The sequence below is a fragment of the Lagopus leucura genome, unplaced genomic scaffold, assembly GCF_019238085.1.
Source record: "Lagopus leucura isolate 7727_CA_CO unplaced genomic scaffold, USGS_WTPT01 Super-Scaffold_100017, whole genome shotgun sequence".
In the NCBI taxonomy this organism is placed as follows: Eukaryota; Metazoa; Chordata; class Aves; order Galliformes; family Phasianidae; genus Lagopus; species Lagopus leucura.
Genome location: NW_024962271.1, coordinates 14332321 through 14355939, shown reverse-complemented (window position 1 = coordinate 14355939; position 23619 = coordinate 14332321). Strand labels below are relative to the sequence as shown.

Below are 23619 nucleotides of genomic sequence, written 5' to 3'. Positions count from 1 at the left end.
CTGCTTCCACATCCGCTGGCCCCAGGAGAAGAAATTCAACTGTTTGAAAATTAACGCTAAAGCCTAAAATGAATGGGCCTTGTCAGATCATTTCACACAGAACTAGTGGTCACCAGTTCCGTGAACAGGAAGGGATAGCAGTATTGGGAGAGTCTGTTTAGGTACAAAAGAAAGCAGCCTTAACATTAGCAAACAATTAAGGCAATCTTAACAGCAGTATTGTGAGTAAAACATTGCATATGAATCTTTGATTTCTTCAGCTCATATTGCAGTTTACTTTTGCCTGAAGAATGTTGAATCAAAATATTTCAGCTTCAGAATGTACACAAGCATGGAGCATTCTGAGAATACTTTCTGCATACAGAACAAGCAGAAAAGAAAGTAAAAAAATGAGCTGAGCAATCTCAGCCTCATAGCTTCTTGAACAGGAGAGTTTCTAATGTAGTGCAGGGGAAGGGAATAACATCTAAAGACAGTAGATTCATTTGAATAATGAACTAAGAAACAAGTGTGAGAAAGTGAGACACCTCAGTTTTCTTACCCAGCTGACATTGCATCTGAGGGGCGAGACAGCATTTACAACATAGCAAGTTCTGTTAGATCAACTTTATTATGTTATCAAAGTACGACAGTAAAATATTCAAATTCTATTGACCGCATCCATACACAAAAAGGGCATAGAAAATGCTAGGTCTCAGAATATACGTTTCATACAAAATACTGTTAAACGTAGAGCAGCAAAGTCCTTGCCAAACATTCCCTGAATTTAAGAGGGCCTTGAACACACTGTGTTCCAAGAACTACCTTAATACCAAACATTCCTTCCTTTGGTCTGCTAGTCCTTTGCAATTATTGCTAGTTATTGAAGCCTTTTGTTTTTAAACAGAATCACATAGTGACTCTGAGCCTCCTCAGAAGTATTAGGATAAAAGCCCCTTCAGCGTTTTCTGTACATTTAGTCAAAGTGAAACACGTTTGGTCCTCAAGACTAATTTTGGTTTCTAAAAACATTCTAGAAGAATAAAACCAAGTGAGCGTTATGGAAAGAAAGAGAAGGTCCACATGTGTTAGGTACAAAAACATGTCAGTAAATTCAAAGATGTCAACTGTGCATCATGGCAAAGCAGCCAAGTTACTCCTTGTGAGTAACTGGTGCATGTCCCTCTTTCCTTAAAGATATAATACATCAGAACACTAACTCCCCACAAGAGTCTTTAATGCTTGAGCACACGTGGCTCTGCTCTGGCAGGCCTGTAAAGGCCTGCTAAATACTCTTGCCTTTTAGAGGAATGCCTCAGTTACCTGGTAAGCACTTCTCAAGGGGCTGAGTAAAGTGGTTCAGTTTCAGCAACCTGAATAATGTAACTTACTTGCTGCATTCCCTTTACAAGGGGAGCTCCATCCTAATATGCAAGAAATTGAAAATGAAGAGGCTGAAGATGGTCTAGTAGAAAAAAAATCTCAAATTGTGGATGTAAAACAAAACTGTAGTCTGTGGAATTATCAGGTCAGACTCTCGCCAGAAGCACTGGTTTGCACTAACACATGCACATTCTCAGACAACATAGTTTTATAGTAACAAACAATAAGAGACAAAACCAAGACCTGAAAAAACTTTTTTTTTTGTACCAGGATAACAGACAGGTTTAAGTAAACAGACTATCAGACTTATCTCCTCATGGACAGGTAAGGATAAATATAGATTAATTGTTCACAAGCTTTCAAGTAAAAAGATGTAGTTATCTGCTCAGCATGAGGTTCCCAGAATTAGAAAAGAATGTTTCTTTCTGTGCCCCCCCAAAAATACTGAAGTTTTAAAAAGACTCTTTTGGAATGACCTGTTTTGGATCTTCAAACTAAACTCATTGTCTGAGACTGAGAATGTGACTGACTGAAGTGGTAAGACTCTAAATGAAGCTTAGATACATTCTCCAGATCAGGTTAATAACAGTTCGCTTATGCTCTTCTCATCTTTCAGCCCTTTATGTCCATGTTGGTGGCACCAATTAAGCTTTCAGCTCTATTCATTTGAGTGCTTATTGACAGGCATTCTCTTTCAGCAAGAAAGATTATTAAAAGGGTGTTGTCAGTAATTTCTTTCTGTTGCAAGCCAGTAGTGTAGCAATTTATTAAAAAATAGAGTCAGACCACAGGAAGAGCTTTGTCTTTGAGCAGTCTTGGAACACACAGCTAACAGCCCTGCACATCATAGAACACTTGACTAAAAGACTTGTGTGCTTTCCCTGCAACCCTCTTCATTTCAGCAGTAACCAGTTACAAGTGACTTGGGACAGCACAGTTATTCTCTAGGAAAGTGTAGACAATATAGGTGCTGAACTGGGCAGGTGATGACATGACAAAATTCCTTTTTAAACATCAGGAAAATGCAGCATCATTTACAAGACGCAGGGAGAAAGCAAAGCTAAATAAGCAATTACAAACCTAGGAAGACACTTCGCTTATCTAGGACTCCAGCTCAAATTTTTTTTTTTTAGATTTACAAATGATTTCTGAATTACAATTTAAAGCTTTAAGGCTACCTCCTGTGCCAAAGTATTTGCATTTTACAAGAGAAGTTCAGACCTGTCATTTAAAAGTACCTTCATCTTACATGTGATGGCAGCAAGGATTTTACCAAAATAGTTATAGTTTTACCTTTTAGAGAACTTCAGTTCCTTAAGTAATGAATTCTCAGTATTTCTGATGAGTTTCTGAAATTAACCCATTTTTCCTGGAGGATCTAGCATTTTGAAAGCACTGGAAATTCTCTTTTGAAAGAGTGCAATCTAACTGTGTGACTAGTTTTGAACCAACAAAAGAGAATCTTTCAGTGAAGCCATTTCTCCCACAGTTGTACATGCCATGGCCCTTAGGCTATTATTTCTGTGGAGTCCAAAGCTGAAAGATGTTTTTCTAAACATTGAAAACAGTACTGTAAGAATGTAACATGTTATGTGTTTGATTATCTACACATTTAAGGAACAATACATCTCAACTTCCTGAAAATGCAATCCCTACTTGGCCAGTAATTGAATTAGAGGTTAATTATTTGACTGAGAATGAGGTTTGTATTTCATACTGAATTACACTGGTTTCCACTCCCTGCCCCAGTTCAGGAAGGTCACTTCATTTTTCATGAATACTCACCGTCCATTTCTACTGATGGTCATTTTCACTCAGAATTGCAATCCTGCACTGTATGCATCGTTTGCCAGTATTCAATTCTATTAGCTTTAATTTACGTGCTACTCCACACAGCAAAGCATTAACCACAGTTCAGCTTCTTTCCCTCATGGAAAATAAAACACTGTGAAAATCCCTTAGGCTACAGATTTTAAGTCATCAGGCTTTCAAGGTCAACAAACAAGCCTTTTTTTCTTTTTTTAAGCTATAAGGTACCTAAAATAAGCTTAAAATAATTCAGACATCATTGTTCCCCCCCTAAAAACCATAACAAAAGCAAGAGTGGATATGACAAAAAGATAGTACAGTACCAGACAGACCTCACACCCATTTTACCTAGTAGATACAAACATTTACAAACTAAGTTAATGGGCTGTGGGATCAGAATACACAAGACCCTTTGGGAAGAATTTGTATGGACTTCCCAAATTGTTAATATCCTTCCCTTGTTTTATGGGAGTGAGATTGTAATGCTTTCACCCTCCCACTCCAAACCCTTCAAAGATCACAAAGAAAATTATAAAGTATGTGCACAGGGCTGTGCAGTCTCCAAATGAAAGCTCGTATGAATACTGGACAACACTGGAGGCAACAAAACGCATATTTGACCAAGTTTTCAGAATATGAAAATACTATGAAACTTCATGAACACAAATCAGGGACAAACAACTGTTTAGGACACCAACCAAATCCTTGAACATAGTTTAAAAAAACAAAATAAATAATTCAAATATCTAAGTATCAACAGATCAAAAGGCATTCTCCCATACTTAAGGGAAGGCATCACAGGTGAGGAAAACAACTGTCAACAACATCACAAATTAAAAAGCAGCTTTTTCACGTATGAAATAGTAGTATCATTGGATAGCATTTGAATGTGTTCGTTTCCTGAAAGCTCAAATACCACCACTTCCTGTTTCTGCATGTCCACCCATTTTTGACATTGCAAGGCACTCTGTAAGTTCACTGTACCATCCCCATCACTGTAAATAATCTTGGGCTCTTTGTCAGGAAAGCTTTCGTAATGGAAGGAATCAGGTGTTTCCACACCAGTACCATAAAGACAGTGTATGCGTACGCCAGGTGGTATCATCTGGTAGACCAAGGGTTCAGTGTCTTGTCTCATGAGCCAGCCATCTTCAAAGTCAATGTCCCTGTAGAATTTTCTGTAGTCTCGTAGGGTGTAGTTAGCTGTAGGTGTGCTTACAAAGACCTTATCTGGAGGCCACGTGTAGTTGTAGGGGAGCAACCAATTTGTGGAAACAGCTGATCTCTGCTGGTCTCGAATTTTGAGTGAACTGATGACTGGTATTCTATTGTTGTCACCTTAAAAAAAGGAAGAATGTTATTACACACAAAACAATGCATGGATCTTGTGACCAGCAGCAATTAGTACCACTCAGCGACAACATGAGTAATCACTTTTTGCTTACAGTGAAAGTTTGAGGAGTTCCTCATTTATGACCACCTTGGTGATCATCTTCTGCAGAGTAATTTCTGGTAACTTACAATTTTATATAAAACTTAGTGGATGAACGCCTGACAGACAAACTAAGAGTACTGCTTCTATTCTGATAGAAGCATGTAGAAAGGACAAAATACTTCCTGCACTGGTCAAGTGAGAAATCAGCATTTCTTAGGAATTCCAGCATGTGAAAGTTTTATTTTAAATGTTATTCCAGAAGTATGTTTTATATCTATTCCGTACCTAGACCATGGTTTCACTGAAAGAAAAGATTACTATTTTAGACATGTAATAACTCTTGAAGAGATCTTGCAGGCTGAACATTTTTAGGTTTGCACATTCAAAACAAGCAGAGTAGTATTTCATTCAGAATAGCTATTAACCATACAGTGACTTTTTCTACAAGTTGGTGCAGAGCATTTCAACATGCACGCCCTCTGTAAAGAGATCTACCAGGACATGTCTACAGTTCAAGGAAAACAGGAGATTTCTGTAGTATAAAGCAGAGACAATAATTCTTGCTTTAAATACTATTGAGTAAGAATCTTAAGTTCCACAACTAATTCGGTCTCCTATCATGAGTCAGTGAGTTGATACTTCTTAGCATCTGGGAGAGACCATGGGATACCACCAATACCAGCATCTTCCATTCCAGTCAGCATTTCAAGACTGCTGAAACACTTGTATTTCTCAGAATATAGGTTTTCTGTAATATTGTAGCACTACTGTTTTCAAGCATCTCTTGTAATCTGAACTTTATCTTCACTTGGAAAACAACAGTTCTTCAAAGCCCAGTTAGTAACTACTTTATTTGAGAAAAGTTTTCACCTGGTCAAGCTTTAAGACTTTTAAAATTAAGTCTAGAGAGCTAAACTTTATGAACAATACATGTCTATATTACCATTTACCTCAAACAAAGTTGAACAATTTTAGACAGTTTAGACTTAAGACATAACTGTTTGACCAAAAAATTAAGAACAATATCCTGTAGATACGAAGGCTGTACATTTTCCTTGGCAGTTAGTGAATAAGTTATAATTTTTACCCAAGTTCCTTCATATTTTAACTATTCCTCTTGTCTTTCCCCATAAAAAACAAAGCCATTTATACATAGCACATAAGTGATTATGGAATTACTTAAGACTGACAGTCGTTCATGGTGACTGGCTGATCAGACTTATTCTCCATAATCATAATTGCTGGCACTCTTCAATTCATTTACTAGCTGAAATTGAATCAGGTTATTTCATTATTAGGTCCAGGGGGCTGCAACAGGTAGCAATTCAAATCAACTATATTAGAAAAACTCAAAGAGTCTCAAAACCAAAACCACTGTTCCTGAAATAGCACTAAAGTATGTATGTTTCAACTCCATAAGGTGGCACTATTGGTTCAGCAAAAGGACCTGAAGTACAGTTTAGTCTTCACTACCATTTTTAGAAGGACTGCATGGAGACATTACAATCATAATCCTGTCAAATGGACAAAGATGAAATTCAAGAGCACAGCAAAAAGGGCAAACATCCTAAGTTTGTTTCACATTGCTGTGCTGTATAAGTACCTAACTGTGCACACTCAAATTTAGCAAACACTATTTGCATGTTTTCCTCAAAAAAAAAAAAAAGTAGGGAATCTGCAGCAAGTTCATTTAATTCCTGTGGAACAATAAGTACAAAACCTGACTCTTTTCCAGCCTTTTCTTCCAGAACAGCTCATCAATGCTTAAGTCCTGCACTTTTCTCCTGAAGTGCAGAAGTACTGAGGTCGGTATCACACTTCAGTCAGCAGGCACTGACATTGTAGTGTATGAAATACTAGGTCTAAAGAAAAAACACTGTTAGCATCCCAAGCTGGCAACCAGAGAAAAGAATCACTGAACTCTGCATATGTGTCTGCCAGGGAGTGGAAAGAACAACTTTACTATTAGCAATAGAATTGTTATAAGCTCTGATCCTGTGGAGCACTTGAGTACGTAGCAATAAGCAAAACAAGATCCAGAGAAAGTAATTCCACCTCCTTACCACTTTAACAAAAACTGCAGCTTTAACAAGCTCCTGGTCATTTATATACTATAAACAGGAATAGGAGCAGGGAGAACATATTCCTGCTCGAAACCTTGCCTTGTCTTTCTAGCAATGCAGTAGTTTTTGCTCAAGTAACAACCCCTCTACATACTAGCACTCTTACAATTTCACAAGCTATAACTAGACTACCATCATCCGAACATGAACACCTATGGTGATTTTTTACCTGTGGATATTTAAGAGACGTAACTAGCCTAAAAATGCACATTCTGATACAGTATTCTGCCCACTTCAGTTTCCTATATCATTCTTAACTTTCTGCTCCAGAATCTGGAGTAATACCACAGACATGCAGATTGAGATTACATTTTACCCTAAATCTAACTATTCACTGTATATTTGCATAGCTAGCCATCTTGGATGAAACTCATAATGGATAAAATATGAGGCACAAAAATTAAATCCAGAAGAAATCAGACTGGAATTGTGTAGTCTTTTGGAGTTTTATGAAGGCAATTTTAATACTGCTTACTTCCTGCCATTTCCCACAGGCTTCATCTGACAAGTGTGTATGCTACAGAAAAGGTAAACCAATTTTTGACAGTGCCACTGCAGTTGAATTAATAATGTATAACTCTGTACAAATGCCCAGTTTAAGTTTTTGGATTTTGCATTAACTGAGTTGTGCACTCCTATTCAGAATCAAATTCCTTTGCTAAGCAAAGCATTCTTTTGATCTGTCCATGCATGGCTGGCAACTGCCACGTGCTCTGCATTTTGATCAAGTCCAGTTGCTGATTTCAGCTTTGTTTGGGAAGGAAGACTGATAAACAAAGCTAATAAATCAAAAGCAAATCAGACAACACAATTAAAATGCCAAAGCACAAAACATAGTGTTTTGCCATGAAATAATTACGGTATTACATGATCCACGTTATGTGGTAAGCAAGTTTCTGTTATTAGAGTTGCTTGGCAGAACATACTTTTCCCTATTAAAGTCAAAGGCATACCCAGCATTCTAAATGTAAGATCTCAGATTCATTTCCTTTTTCTGCAAACCTTGAACTTCAGCAGGCATCTGTGCTGTGGGCAGCACACCACTTCATCATTGCATCCACAAGTTTCCCTTTATGTTCAGCAGCTGTGTGATATTTAATCAAAGGGAACTATTGAATGATCTGCTGTTTGTGTCGGCTCAGCAAAACTGAACGGAGAACAATCATGCTGAAGGCAGAAGTGACAGAAACAGAAGGCACCAGGCCAAACAGCAGCTTGTCTCATCTGCTGTAAAGAAGTTAGGAGAATCAAGAGGAAGCACACAGCTCATCATTAGAGGATGTTAAGGCTTTGTCAATTCCATTCTTGTCCAAGACAGACAGTCAGGTTAAAGGGCTTGAAACCATAAAGGTGCGATCACCTAAAGACTGCTGTTTTTAACTTCATATTATCTTCAACTTTCATCCTCCATTTTTAGTATCATCCATGTTTAGTATCTTGCACTATTAAGAAAATACATTGCAAACCCTCACATTACATACCTGAAGCCAGCACACGGAGAGTTTTGGCCACTCCTCCCCATGGAGCACCTAATGACACGTAGTCTTTTATGTATTTGTCTTTCCATTCCTGAGTCTGATGGTTGAGGAAGTACAGGGTATACATATTACCCATGCTGTGGGCAATTAAGACAACAGGACTTCCATACTGCTCGTACATCAACTCTATCATCTTGCGAAGGGCCACAAAATAATCTCCATTCTCATCTAAATAAAATACACATTACATGGTTATAATCACTAAAGGTCAATGTTGTCCTTTAACACAATTCTTTACAAGGTTATATTCTGAAGATTCAAAAAAACCTAATGCTTCTTTACATCATTAGTTTACAAAAGGGTGAGTCTTTAAAACCTCTTTTGTTTCCCACATCTCTGAAACAAATATATTTGAAAAAGATCTCCAGTTTCTCCCACTTCTAAAAATAAATTTAAGCCCAAATTTTTCTCAGAAATATTCCATGCTAATGGAATAATGCTAATATTCTCCCACAAAAATCCATCCATATTCTCTAGAATCTACATTTTTTTCGCCCCAAAGAAGATAGGAAGTTGACAAGTCCAGAAAGACTTCTGAGTTGATGGAAAACAGAAGTAAAACTTGTTAGATCTAATAAAGGGTACATAAACCAGTTACCAGCTTATGTTAGACAATTTCTATCGGCAAGGTTAAGTGAGAATTCCAGCAGATTCCTGCTGGCACAATATGCTTTATCTCTATTACACATAATTAAATGAGCTATAAAAGTAAAGAATAAAGAAAAAAAAAAAAAAAAAAAAAAATCAATAAAATGCATTTCTGTAGCCCTGTAATAAGATACCAATTCAGTGTAACAACTGCAATATAACTTTGAAGTAGTCACATCAATAGCAAAAGTCAGCATTGTTGATTTTCTTCAAGCAATGTTCCTGGATGCCAAGACCACATGCTTCATTTCTGTGGGCCAAGGCAAACTTGATACTAGAATATTGTCATTAATAGTAGATACATTATTTCTTCAGTACAAGCTCACAAACTGTATGAAGAGTCTACAAATCACTTGTGCTCCTATGGAATATAATGAGATGAAGAATACAGAGGTCTAATACTTGAATAAAGATAGATTTAGAAAAACGTAGAAAGCCTTCTTCATTTTTGAGGACAAAATAATTTATTCCTCAGGATGTAATCACAGCAATTGCTGGATTTGGTGTGACATTAGAACCAGGAAAACTATGGTCTTACTGAAGTTCTATCTGCAGAACTGGTATATGCTGTGGTTAGAGATTGTGCCTCTGATGCACAGTGAGGTATGTGGAGGGTGTTCTTATGGAATTTTATAGGTTTCACTGGTTTGGGTTTTTTAGGCAAATCTTAAGTAGCAAATTGTTTAAAGCAAAAAAAAAAAAAAAAAAAAAATCATAGCAGAGCTTTTATGTGGGTTTAGGATATCCAGTCCTCAAGAGCTAATTAAAACTTGATGTTTTAATAAAACTGCATGGCTGGAATGGGGGAAGAGACCCAAAACTATCTGCTTACTGGAAGTGTCAAGAAAGTTTTGTTCAAATAAGACATTTACTTGGTGCCTTTCTCCAGTCATAAGGTGCTCCTCTTACATCTTCATCACGCTTGTAGCCCCAGTCTACTAAACTCTGCACCAGCATGTAGAAGTAACTGCCTGGAGAAATCAGATAAAAGAAACATAACAGCAAAATATTAGTGCAATGAAACGAGGCCTGGATGCATTACATCTGATTCCATATATACAGATACTGAAGTCCTAATGTTATGAATCTGACAATCGAGGATCCTGCATATTAAGCAAAATGAATTGTGCTGACTGTCTGCCAAAATTATTAAAGCTTCTTAACTGCTGTCCTATTAATCCACAACAAAACTTGTCAAACACAGCATTACTGGAAAAAAAAAAGTTACCCCTTCTACATCAGACCATTGAACTGTTTAAAGTAACTACCATAGAGTCATAGCTTATATTGATTGCAGATGAATTTCAGTTATGGTACATAATATATTTGTAAAGATTATCCCTGGTTTTGCCACCATTCAAATGAATTAAGCAACAAAAGCTGAAGGTATACGAAAGGGCAAAATTCTGGAACCACTAGAAATCCTTTTTCTAGCCATCAGTTCAGACAGACTGAAATGAGAGGCTTTTGTAGCAAAGGGAAACACTTGCAGACTGGCTGCAAGAATCTGTTAAGATGTTGTATGTTACGTGTTTTGAAACAGGATGCAAGTATTACCACAATTAAATTGCATCTAGTAACAGCATAAGAAGTGGAGCATCAAAACATCTTGTTTATTATCACAGCCATTTCAACATTTTGAACAATGCCTCATTTGTTAGTCTTGATTGCTTATATAGTCCCTGACACAAACAGAAGCAAGTTTTAAATATGACTCTGTTCTTACAAGGATTATCAAGTGCAGGTCACAAAACACAGTAGTGCCCTTTTAAAGGCTGCCTCTAAGGAAAAGAAATACATGCAGTGCAAGAGGGCCCATTCTACAGTGAAGCTTAGCACCTAGCTGGCTATAAAATTACATCAGCCACAGCTAACAGTTCCTGGCAAGGTTACCAGCATTTTCTGAAAGATGACTTCTGCAAAAGCAACACTAAAAAGCCTACAAACAAAATAACGCAGAAATATTTTTCAGCACAAATTTAACTATGTAAATATTCTGACACCAACGAGAGGTGAGCGGTTGGAACTGGATTTTCCTTAAGGTCCTTTCCAAGCCAAGCCACTCTAGGCTCCCATTTCCACCCAAATCCTTCAACTCATACTTGACACCAAATAACACTGCTCAAAACTAAGCAGAAAGTGTTAGCATGTGGTATTTTGCTTGTCAAGCTTAAGTCACAGGATTTTTTACTCCATCTCATTTTCTAGAGCATCTTCAAGATGCCCTTCAAGCTTCATCCAAAGGCCTTCAATCCCACACGAGAATGAGCAGTTTTCCTGTCTCAGTTCATCAGACTAAGAGATGAAATGACATACAATAGAAAAAGCAAATGAAAAGCAAAGTGAGCTATGTGCTGCTCTTGTACAAAAAAAAACTATTGCTACTTACAAACAAAACTATGCAACAAGCTACAGAAATGTGATTTCAAATTAAAGGACATACCATAAAATCCTACAAGTGACAAAGATTTCAGACACAGCTTCTACATACCAACGCTCCTTTTACTTGGATCAAGGAATTCCAAGGAAAATGTCTGCCCAAAACCTGGAACTCTGATATCCACTCCATCTGGTGGTTCTGTTACTTTGCTTGTTCTATTATATACCAGCCTAGAGGAGAGGAGACAAACCATGAAACATCATATAACCATATGACAGCTTTTAGCTGTGTTGGGCCTTATATTCTGAGTGCAGAAACAAAAACTTCAAGTACAATGACCAATAAGTAAAAGAAAACAGTGTACTCTAATGGCTAAGCAGTTACACAAACAGCCATTTTAAGTTTTTATGCCTTGCATGCTGAAGACTTACCTTCCTTGTAGAACAGGGCATATAGCATTACAACCGGACTTCAGTTTTGGAACAGTACAAGCTACTTAGTGTAGTTCTACACCATTTCACTGTGCATCAAGCCACAGATTGGAGAAGGTTGTTTAGAATGTAAAAATGGAGGTGAGGCTGTAGAAAACATACCTCCAAAAAGTCAGGTAGTAGACAAAGTCCCCTACTTAAAAATAATTCATTTATGTTTAAATAGACCATTCTGTTTAAATAGACCCCATGAAGTACTAAGGAAGCTCTTGAAATTTCTTCACTAGTAACAACTAGTGTCTCATGAAGCAGAGGTACGCAGTGTGCTGTATTTTAAAAATCCTCTTGAAATAGGAAGAACATGGAGGGTCATTGGGGGGCAACTGGGGCATTTTGCTTGGTTGTTTTAATGCTTCATCAATGCAACTGCAGTTCCTGAGCACTTTTACCCCCACATGAAGGTCTGACAACCTGAATTGATGCTCAAATCATCACTCACTCACACACACACACACACACACACAGTAAAGCAGAGGTATTATTACACACCCTTCCTCCCCACAAACTGCAGGCTGTGAGAAATGGAATTTAAAACTTAAGATCTATTTTACAGCAGCTCACAAATTTGAAGATCTTTAATTACCATTCTTCCATCTTCCTCCTCCCTGCCCTTGGTTATTTTATTTGATCAATCTGTTCATTCTTTCAACAGAAAGCACTAAGCAGCTACGAAATAGCAACACAGAATCAGTTTCCTATGTGCACAGTCATGTGATGAAAGCTAGTTATGAAAGCTACAAGATGTTACCTTTAACAGAAGGAACATGGATAATCTAAAATATTTTCAGCCAAAAAAAGCAAATGACATCCCTCTGGCATTCTATTTATATTACAAAATATATTTGGGTCCATAAGTTTATGTTTCTCAGAAAGCTACAGGCAGAGATTTGCTCAAGACATAGCATTACTCAGAAGAGGCTAGGATCAAAAATTACTTTGAAGCCACACAAAGTTGAAATTGGAAAATGAGTAGCATGAGATTTTTAGAGGTTTCTAGTGGGAGAACTACCTTCCCCCCGTTCCAGAAAAACAATTGCTTATTGCAGAAATATTACTTGCACACATGTCAAAACACACAGACTAAGGGGGAAAAGCAGCCTCTAGATCAATTTATGCTGTATGTCTTTATAAAAGAAATGCATCCCTTCATGTCATAGTTAACACTGCAGTGCCTGCAACCTGGGACCTCCAGCAAGTACTCATGTTTATCAGTTCTAGCCACAGGCAGAGACATGCTTTGACTCCTGAATTTCCAACTTTGTTGGAACTCATTCACATTGCTGCATTGTTGAATGTGTTCATGCACTACTCTTGAACGTATTTTTGTTTTTCACATTCTGCTTTCCTTGAATGCTCAATATGGATGTCCATAAACCAGAAAAGAGTTGCTGGGGATTTTGCCTAACCAGGAGGAGCAAAAGTGTTTTTGAGGGGGCGCTGCTACACTGTCTTTCCATACTACAGAAGGTTATAGCAATTGAATTTCATTATTGAAAGAGTCTTTTAATTGATAGTTGCTATACTGTGATTTTCATTATCACCCCAAAAAAGAGAAAGGGATTTAGGACTTCAGTCTCATGTCAGTGCCTTTTGTGTGCTATGAGTTTGTCAAATCCATAACCACATTATCAAAAACTGTGGGAGTCTGTAAAGATACGTTAAAATTAAACTGCCACCAAGCTCAATACATTCAAACAAAAGAACAACATGCTGGTGCACTGTTTTTCCAATTGCACAGGCTAAACATTTCTTGTCTTAAATATGTTTACAATTTTTACAATAAAATAGTCCAGAAACTTTTAATTAGACAATTTGTATAACAAAATAATTAAGGAAAGACTTCTAAACTGCACTTAAAGGATTCCACACCTCAGCTGCCTATTGAAATTGCTCTCTAATGACAGTCTGGGGAAGTACAAGTTCTCATTCCTCCAGTCTCTCCTCCGAGCTACCCATTGCACCTCCTTCCCACTTACCTCATCAAAACTTAAGTAACTCATCAAAGCAACAGAAAAAGTTCTGCTTTAGATAAGCCTACGGAAGCCTGCTAAGTGCCCAAACCAACACACAGTAACTGGTAGCAGAGGGAGGTGGAGGAAATGAAGAATCTGATTTTCAGCACTGATGGCAAGTACCACAGTTGCAAAAGCCACATCCTTCAGTTCAGCCTGCTAGTCTACCCAGCAGAACTCCCTAGTCATTTCTCACTGGTCTTGAACATGAAATTTCAAGGTGGAAGCTGTGTACCATCTATGTCAGTCTAAGGGAAGGAGAAAACTGCAGAGAGCAACAGATGCAGTCTTACCTGATATTGTCAATCCAACAGTCAATGATGACAGGTAGGAGCAATTCTAAGTTCAGCCACAGTGTAAAGTAACTGTCAGTCTTCTTAGAGCAGAGATAGTGCACTACTGATGGCTTATCTAATTTTGCTTCCAACTGATTACCTAAGTCCCCTGGAACTGAAAAACATGAAAAGACACTAAAATGTAAGAGTATAACAAATTGCATCACTGCGGTTCTCATATGCAACATTGCAGTGCTCAGAGACAGTTTGGTAACTGGATGAAAATATTACCTAAGAACATATTGCATTTTTATTTTTCACTGAAAAGATTTCAGTTTATAGAAGCATGACCTGCAGAACCCCTGTGTAAAATAACCCTGGATCAATAGTTCCCAGCTTCAAAGAACAGATAGTATAAGATCAGGTCAGGTTAAGGCACAGATATGAAAAACATCTCAGCTCTTATCAGAATCATCTGCTTTAAAAAAAAGTATTTCTGAAATATTTTTTTTCTGGGTACTACAACTGATTGTTGTTCTGTACTTCAAGAGATGCCTACAAACTATTAATCTGACAAAAGTGTGAAAGCAAAGTAGATACAAAAAGTTACATGAAGTTATCACCTCTTATTACACTTTGATTACAAAAAATTTTGTTGGCTACTAATATGGCATATTAATCCAAATACAACATTTATCACTTACATTCAAGTTTGGATGCAACAGTTTGTATCTTATATTTGTAATACATTATTGATGTAATGGAAGAGTACTTGGAAGGAAAGGTCTTCTATTTGCACCTTCTCTCAAGTGTACTGTTTTTAATTTAGCATACGATAAATGCCAGGGTTCCTTTAAGTTTTATTGTCTCTTATTTTAAACAGAAAATACAGACATGAAATTCTTATTTCCGAATTCAAACTAAACTTCTGAGAAGTTTTAGGAGCGTTTCTTATCTCCAGAGGAGCTTCCTGCATTTCATTGTTAAATCATTTTCAACTCTCAAGAACCAGGAAAGCGAAGATGCTTCAGTAACTGAAAGCTTTCTCTGCGGTAGGAAGAATTAGAAGATGGGCACTTTAGTGTTCCCACCCCCCAGCTCTCTTCCCCTACCTTTCAAGATGCTCCTCCCTCCGCCCAATTTTTTTTCTTTGCATGTGCACAACTGCATGCTGTTGAAGTTTGTAGATGCAGGCCCACCCATACAGTTGCTTTTTTCCCCCCTCGCTTTGCTAACTTGAATCAAAGCAATTTAAGTTTTCTATACCCCTTAAAGCAAGAGCTTTAAGGAAGATGCTGCCTTTCAGTGAAACAGCTAATTTAGCTGAAAAGCCAGATATGGTTTCAGAAAAGTATTTACTGCAGAACTGAAAAAGAACAGAACTTGGGGCTAAACAGAGAGTGACAATCAGACTCTTCCCACTTCAGCTCCTGTCACAAAAGATATACCTCCGGAGTTCCTCACTGCCTACCCCACCTTCTCATTAGGTTTTTAGTGTTTTTATTTCTGTAGTCTTAAGTGAAACGTTAAAAGCTCCAGTAGCTGACCACAGTTTATTTTAGGTCATATTTCAAGGACACTGATATACTGGAAAGCATAATAAGGAAGATTATAGCATTGCATCACACTCTAGAAGAAGTTTACTGAAGTTCAGTCTTGTAACCTCAGAAAAAGCTGTTTAGTTATTGGTTATAGAACTATAAGGCAACAGCTTGTTCCACAATCTTGTGCCTGTTCTGGCTGCTGTATCAGCACTCTCAATTACAGGAAGAACGGAATGTAATTCTATTTATATCAATCATTCATGGCTGACCAGCTTCAGCAGCAGACCTGCCAAGGACAAACAGGTTGATTTTGTGTTCAGTTCCAATGCAAAGTGAGGTATACAGGTGATTGTTTTACCTTGGAACTCATTACATACTCCTTTCAGTAAAAATCAAATTCTTCCAGCAAAGACATTTCAAAAGCTTAAATAAGCACCTGCAATATTATTTAGAGTTTTAAGAACATAAGTTTCCAAACAACACAAATAATTGTGAGCACGCTTGCTTGGAGTAGGAAGGCTCCCAACCCTGAAGATCATTACAAATATACATTTATAAACAAGAACATTGAAAGCAGGAAACTGCACGGAGTCTCCCTTGGACCTATAGGAGTGGTTTTAGATTAACTGCAAGTTTAATTTGGTTTGCATATTTTCTCGTCAGGCTTCAAGGAAAGAGGCTGTATTCATGTATTCAATGCAAAAAAGAGAAACATCTTGTCCTAATTTTTAACTCAGGGAATGACAACTGAGGTTGGTTAACAGAAGTGGTACTTCTATGTAATGCTAAACAAAAGCTAAGAAACAAGTCCCACCTGCACAAAGATATGATACTTCAGTTCAAGTGTCATGTAAAGGTATGATGTCTGTTTATAAAGCAGATATTAACACCAGTGTCTTTGTCATGTTCACGTGTTCATATTGACAGTGAAGCTACTAATCAGTGTAAACTCACAAGTAGTGAGTTATTTTCAAATCTATATGCTGCAAGCTAAAAAGGATTGGTGATGAAGCTATAGGGAACAAAGTACAAGTTTTGATTTTCCAAATTATGTAAAGAGCAAGCAAGATCTTCAGTCCTCACCCCATGCAACTTAAGGGTGTTAATGATTTACATTTTGGCTACAGAGCTACTTAATCACTTTTTGAGAAGTAACAGGTTAGAAAAGATCACACTGAAGATGAATTCTGTAGGACAAGGACTCACCTTTTTGAATTTTCTGTGATAGAATTTGCAAGCTGTAGAAAAGAACATTTCCCTCTGCTTTTAGTCCATACACACAGAACTCCAGTTTTTCTCCTCATCCTCACATCTCCCAGTACCTACGGTTTCTAGGTGGTCTTAGAAAAATATTACAGGAGTTTCTTACTTTTTAGAACCTGCAGACTGCCTCGATACCTTTACAAAATAACTACCATATGAAATGCTGCAAAATACAGCATCACAAGTTAAAAGAAAAAAAAAAAAAAAAATCAAGCATCCAAGGAAAGATCTCTCAGTACCCTTGCTTCCCTAAATTGCAACTTGAAATGCATGTGTTAACTAATGAACTGCTACACTTGGAAACAAAACAGTTTCCTATTGAGCATTTCCATCAGATTTGATGATCACTGTCTGCATATTCTATTTTTCAGAAAGATTAATCCCAACAGAACCCATCCTGATACACTGACAAACCCAGTTCACTTCAATGTTACAAAGTCTCATTTCTGTGTCGCTTTTTTCTTTGCCTCAACTGCACTAATAATACTACCAGATCTCCTTCTGGAATGCATTTTTGTTTAAGCTTTATAGAAAACATATTTACAGATTTGAAAGCCTAGAAGAGGCTACAACTTCTCCAAATTCAGAAATTAAAACAATTAGCTTTAGGATACATTGATACCCCTACTGAAGAATTAATGACTAACAGTTCCCATTAGGGAGCAATAAGCAAATTGCAATCTGGGAAGCAACTTCCCTGAATAGTCCTCTGCAAACTTAAAAAAAAAAAAAACCAACTAAAAAGTACCAATATAATAATAAGTGAAAAATAGCAAGTCTATGTCTGTAGAGCAAATAATCCACTGTATATTTTTATTACATTTATCTGAAGTACAAATTCCTTTGGATAAAAAACAACTATCAAACATTTCTCACAGGTTAAAACTTCCCTCAAATAACTGTCAAGTTTTTAGTTCCAGACATTAGCCCTCCTCCAAACCAAACTACACTTCCTTAAAAATTGATTTGGAATACTGACTGCTGTTCTTCAGGTTGAATGCCTCAGTTGCTAATGGAGTCAGCAATACAGTGCTGTAGAAAAGGCTTGTGTTTAAAATTAGGAACAAGAAAGCAAACAAGATCTCACATGATACTTCTAGATACCTCAGATCACATGAGGCATAAACAGTTAAATCACTGCTGACATCCAGCCAGCTGACCACACAAACACACACTCCTCAATTAGCAGTCAGCAGGAATTCAGACAAACCTCTTTTGCATGTAAATCAATTATTAACACGCTTCATTTAGGCATCTTTCTAGAAAACTTTAGCCAAGTACCTAACAAATTGTTTGCAGAAGGTATCAGAACATTGATATAGTAATTGTGTTGAGTCAGCTCTAAAAGGTAAAGAGTTCAGTGAATCCACTGCTGATCTTATAAGGACAGGTTATCAGCCCCCAAAATTGATAAGGCATAAGATAGGCCATCTACCATCACTGCATGCCGTGTGAGAAAACGAGGTGAGAACAGCCACAGAACATAGGAATTTCTTATTAGAAGACAAGTGGAATAAGTATATAACTGAACTGATAAGAAGAGTGCAAGATTAATTCTAGTAGTGTGTAAACATGAGGCAGGTCTCTCAAAGCACTCGTACAGAGATTGTTTTTGGTTTTTTTGAGATCGATACTGTCAATAGAGCCAGGTGTTGGATAGGTTATCTTGTTTCTTTCAGATTTCCCAGTATGAACACACTGTCCTGGAAGAATACAAAGTCAGAGAAAGCGTGAAAACAATTCAGTATTTTTTTTTTTTTTTTTTCAATTAAGTAGCCCTGCCTTCCCTAAAAAACCTGAGGGTTTTCTCTAAAACTAACTCTAAAACTATCAGCTTAGGTTTTAGTCAACCTTGTCCCGAATACAAAGCTTTTAGGCAAGACTCTGGAAGTAAGGTTTTGACTTTTATCGTGTTTATTCTCTATTCGACTACGATGTGAATAACCTTTGATGCTTTATTGAAATATCAGAGAAAGCGAGCAATTGCCCTAGAGTATTTTGCTTTCTACTTGTGTCATTTTAGTCCCCGTTCTTTCTACCTTTGTATGTACAGGCATGCTCAGCAGACATTAGCTCCTGCTACTAAGGCACCATTTGATGGTGCACAGACCAGCATTTCCCAAAGGAAACAGCTTCACTGCTGTCCACATGCCTCCACACGTGCCAGCTTCTTTTCCATTAAGGCAGTTCAAGTGCAAAACTGCTCACTTCTTCCTCAGCAGATTAGTTTTCTAGTGCTGTAGCAGACAGATGACTCCACAAAATGACCAGTAACTTTGCACAAGGAAAGCAGGGAGAGCACTAATGAGCTATTAGCTTGGCTTAGCTATTTTACAGAAGCTCACTTCAGCTAGTTAGACAGCTCTACATAGAGCTGTGATCTGTTGGCAATTCAGAAACTAATGTGTCAGTAGCTACAGCCAATTGTTACAGGGTTATATTCAAGCAGCTTATCTGCTTTCAGATTAGAGAGGCTCAGAGGTGTTTGTTGTTGTTGTTTTTGGGTTTTTTTAGTATATTGCCTAGAGAGCAAAACATTACACATATAATAACAGTGCCCCATATTTACAAGCTGTGGCTGAACTTCCTTCTCCATTACTTGAGTAAGCGCAGGTTGCAGCTGCAAGTAGGGTCATTACAGGAAAGTGTTGAGAACAAGTTACACTGGGTCTTATGACCATCATTGGTCTAAAATATTTATGAAACAATCATTATGTTAACAACATTCCTTTAAAAAGCATTCCTTCCTTCTTTTAGTCCATAAGACCAGATGGCTAACTTGCCACAGAGTACGGTAAGATCTCAACTCCTTTTTCTGCTTAAAGGAGTTCAAAACATCCAAGCAGACCAAGAGGGAATACTCAGATCATGAGACCACATTTACTACAAATCACACGTAAAATTGAAGGCATATGAAGAACTGAGAGTCTAGATGCCAGCCTGATAAATTGAGAGGATCAATTCCACATACCCACCTCACAGTGACTCCAGAAACACCTCAGGCCTGCACTGCTCACATAATGCAGCCTGCAGGTACCTCAGCCTCCTCTGCATTTGGCACTCTGGTGCAATGTGTGTTTTTCACCCCTCTCCCAAACACCTCTGTTAAGCCAGCACTTAGAATGCCTCCCTAAAAAATGATTTCTCTTAAACCTTTCTGCCATCCTCATCACAGTAATTCCTAAAAAGCTTATCTCAACATAACATGTCACAGACACAAGAAAGGTGAAGAAAAGGTCATGAAAAGCAAACTAGAAGCAAGATGGAAACATGACCGACAGTCACTCCTTCTCCTCCTTTATTTGCTTGACCTTCACTTGCCATGTCATGTCCAATTGAAGCTAAGCTCCTGGTGCAGGTGTTTTTTTTTGTTTGTTTTTACAAAGACATTAATTTATACGCATCAAAAACTTCATGGGATTCTGCAACAGCAAATTATAGCAGGTCAATGCCTAAGAGTGCCTACGCTCTCCGAACACACAGAGAAGCCTGAAAAATGATGCTGGTTGGAAACACTGAATCTTCACTTTCTGGACAGGCCAGGACCAGACAGCAAAGAAGAGCATATTTTAAGACACAGCAGTAGAAGATGCAAGTTAAATACTGTGTGATAAAAACTCAACTTTAAGAGCAAGAAAATCTGTTTGTTTTTTTTAATCCATTCACTGATGTATCTGTACTCAGCCACACAGCATTAACCAGAACTTCTCTTATGGATACATAGATCAGTCACTGCTTTTAAAACCACTCTTAAGTAACGTATAAGCTTACAATTCATCCATCAGTAGCAACTTCATGCTGCTATATTCAGTATTCCCTTATCCCAATTGCTTCTAAATCTTCTTTGATCCCTTCATAGCTAGAGCAGAATATCGGATCAGCAACAAAAACACTCTCACCTCTGTCAGGAAGAAGCTTGCCACCGAAGTAAGCACCAAGGCTTATTGCTAAACCCAGCATTACGCAGCAGAGAGATGGGATAAAAGATTGCTTCCAGCCTTCAGGGACAGCACTTAGAGAACTTCTGCTCACATTTCAACTCCAGCCTCCAAGGAAATCCTGATTTCTTCTTCTGAATCTGCATTCTCTCAGCTAGCTCAGCCATCTACTATAGCTGTGAGCTCACACACAGCACACTTGGCACACGCACAGTGCCTCTTGAAGAATTCTTGGTCAGCAGTTAGTCTTCCCTGACAGAAGTTTGTAGCAGCACTAACAGTCAACAACAGAATCTAAACTACTGTATACAAACAGAGCTTAATGCTAACAGCATTCTTAATGTTCTTCTATTTTCTTACCCTTTTTCCTCTCTTTATCATTGCTGTTATTCATGCAGTGAGAACACAGAGCATATAGAACATGGCTACAGGACTGACCGTTCACATCAGTCAACCTGAGCAGTACGTGGGAATGCTTGGGGACTACAGCTTCAGCAGACAAGTTGTTCAAACAATTAAGATTTATTTATGAGCTTATCAATGGACGCAGAGAGCAGCTGACATTTAACTCCGTAGGACCTATCAGACACACAGGTTCTGCGTATTTGCTGTGAGCTACCGCGCGTTCCCGGCAGCACAGGCCGGTAACACTCGTTGCCTGCGCAGCGCTCTGAGCCAAGCGCGTTGTTTCCAGCCGCTCGCAGTGAGCGCGGTAACACGCAGCCGCCGCTCCCCACGGACCCCCGGAGCGGCGCTCCGCGGGACCGGGGCGGCCGGCGCTTCCCGAGCCCGCCGTGCCCCGCGGCATAAACGCGGGCACGGCTCCGCTCCGCGCCCGCCCCGCGCCGCCCCCCGCCCGGCTCTTACCCAGCACCACGGGCGGCCCCACGGGCCGGCGGCGCGGCACGCACCCACCGCCGGAGCAGAGCAGCAGCAGCAGCAGCAGCAGGCCGAGGAGGGGGCCGCTTCCCGGGCGCGGGAGGAGCCTAGCGCCGGCCGGCGGCACCATCGCCCCCAGCGCATAACCACGCGGCCGCCTCCGCTCCCCTCCCGTCGCTCCGCCGGGGCCGCCGCCGGAGTGCGGCCCCGCCGCCCGGCCCGGCCTGAAAAGGGCTCGCCCCGCCCCGGCCGCGGCCGGTCCCGCCCCGCAGGCGTCACCAGCCGAGCGCGGAGCCGAGCGGGGATCGTCGAGTCGGGCTGCCGCTCCTCCGGCTCCGCTGGTAGCGAGGTGCGGCTCCGCGGCGGCCCCTCGGTTCCGGGCCGCGAGATGAGAGAGGTGCTGCGGGGCGGTGGGTTCGAGTCGCGCCGCTGCGTGCGCACTTGTGCGGTCGTGGTGGGTCCTGGAGGTGAAGTGAGGGGCGTTTCGTGTCAGACTTGTGCATAAACTTAGCACAGACGTGCGGTCTGCGTGTTTTGAGGAAAAGCAAATAAACCTTAGGATAGCTGCAGCTTTTCTCGTTGCAAAGTCACGGGATGAGTGCCAGTACAAAAGCAATGCAGTGCTTCAGGCGACGCCTGGCTAATGCAGTGGCTAATTGGTTCACGGTATCGTTGAGGCCAGAAATTTGGCAACACTCAAAAAAAATCATTAGACCTTCACACGTGTAACAAGAACAGGTGGACTTGTAATTACAGGGTTTTAAAGCCAGAAGGATGTAAGCCTTTGTGGTTGGTCCGCAGCAGTTAGTGGAAGCTGCCCATTCAGAGTGAGGTGCGTGTTGGCTACTGGTGGAGAGGAGCAAGGGTACCCATACAAGCAGAAACTGAACAGAGGAAAGAAAAAATGGTGCCCAGAGTCACTGTGATCACAACTCATAGCCAGCTGTGATCCTGGGAATGAACAAGATGAACTTCCTTGCTTCACTCATACATCCACTCCACGTTCTGAGCCAGGTGTTCTTGCTTCGTGTTCAGGGAAAAGCTGCTGGGGTCTTTTTGCAAAAAGGTCTCTGTAAAAGTCTGTATTCCTGTGTGATGCTAAATTGCAGAAATATGCCTTGAATGGTTTACGTACTGATGTGAACAGTATCTCAAACCAAGAAATCAGTGGGAGATACCAGAAATCTGTAGATGTGGAATGTAGAAATGCAATGTAGAAAATTACTTTTCATTGGCTTATGTAATTCAACCAGCTACATGCATTATAAGGTAGAAAAAATGAAGCTGTTCTTGCCTCATTGAACCAGCATTCAATGTTTGTAGCTGCTGCAAATAGAGGCATCAAAAAGATGCACATGAAAAACAGGCACGCAGCCTATTGACTGGAATTGAGAAAAATGGGGTGGGGTTGGGGATGGTGTGGCATTAACATGGAATGAGGACGACATCTTTCCTCCTGAAATAAGACAGGGGAAGAAAATGCAACGAATCACTCGAGGAAGCTAAGGCCAAGTCTAAATCTAGGATCGTGTTTTTCCTGGCATCTGCCACACCTGTTGTATTTGTGCTAAGGGAAGAGATGACAACATCCAATACAAGCAGAGGCCTTGGTCTGTCCAGAGACAGGTGCTTAGTCACCACACAAGTGGTGACTTGAAATGACCTCCTGCTAAAACAAACTACAGGGTGTGTAAGTATTACAGACTGTAAAACTGCTTGCAACACTGATCCTGGTGTAGGAATTAAATGTTACAAAATGCAGTGCAAGACCTTATGGAAAGGCAGAGCAGTGTTTAAAGAAAGCTGATCTCAATCAATTGGTCCTTCTGTCCTTCTCCCATATTGTTATGTTCAGTCCAAACCACCAAAATGCACATGACTAAGTAGTCAGGCCAAGATCACTTGTGTTGTAATATGAGGTT

At 39.4% G+C, this 23619-nt stretch overlaps 1 protein-coding gene across 3 annotated transcripts; it reads right to left on the bottom strand.

Moving 5' to 3' along the window:
- Window positions 1-591: 591 nt before the first annotated feature.
- On the bottom strand, window positions 592-21852 carry PLA2G15 (phospholipase A2 group XV). 3 transcript variants are annotated; one of them, XM_042877008.1, is made up of 6 exons: window positions 21686-21852; window positions 14092-14248; window positions 11407-11525; window positions 9788-9886; window positions 8211-8435; window positions 592-4509 (listed from the first exon to the last, which is right to left on the bottom strand). In XM_042877008.1, the coding sequence occupies exons 1-6, from the start codon at window positions 21825-21827 to the stop codon at window positions 3998-4000; spliced, it is 1254 nt and encodes a 417-aa protein (XP_042732942.1). In that variant the 5' UTR covers window positions 21828-21852; the 3' UTR covers window positions 592-3997. The 3 variants fall into 3 exon arrangements, with proteins under 3 accessions (XP_042732942.1, XP_042732943.1, XP_042732944.1); XM_042877009.1 differs by having other exon boundaries at window positions 21730-21852; XM_042877010.1 differs by lacking the exon at window positions 21686-21852 and adding an exon at window positions 20780-20885.
- Between the last annotated feature and the right edge of the window lie 1767 nt (window positions 21853-23619).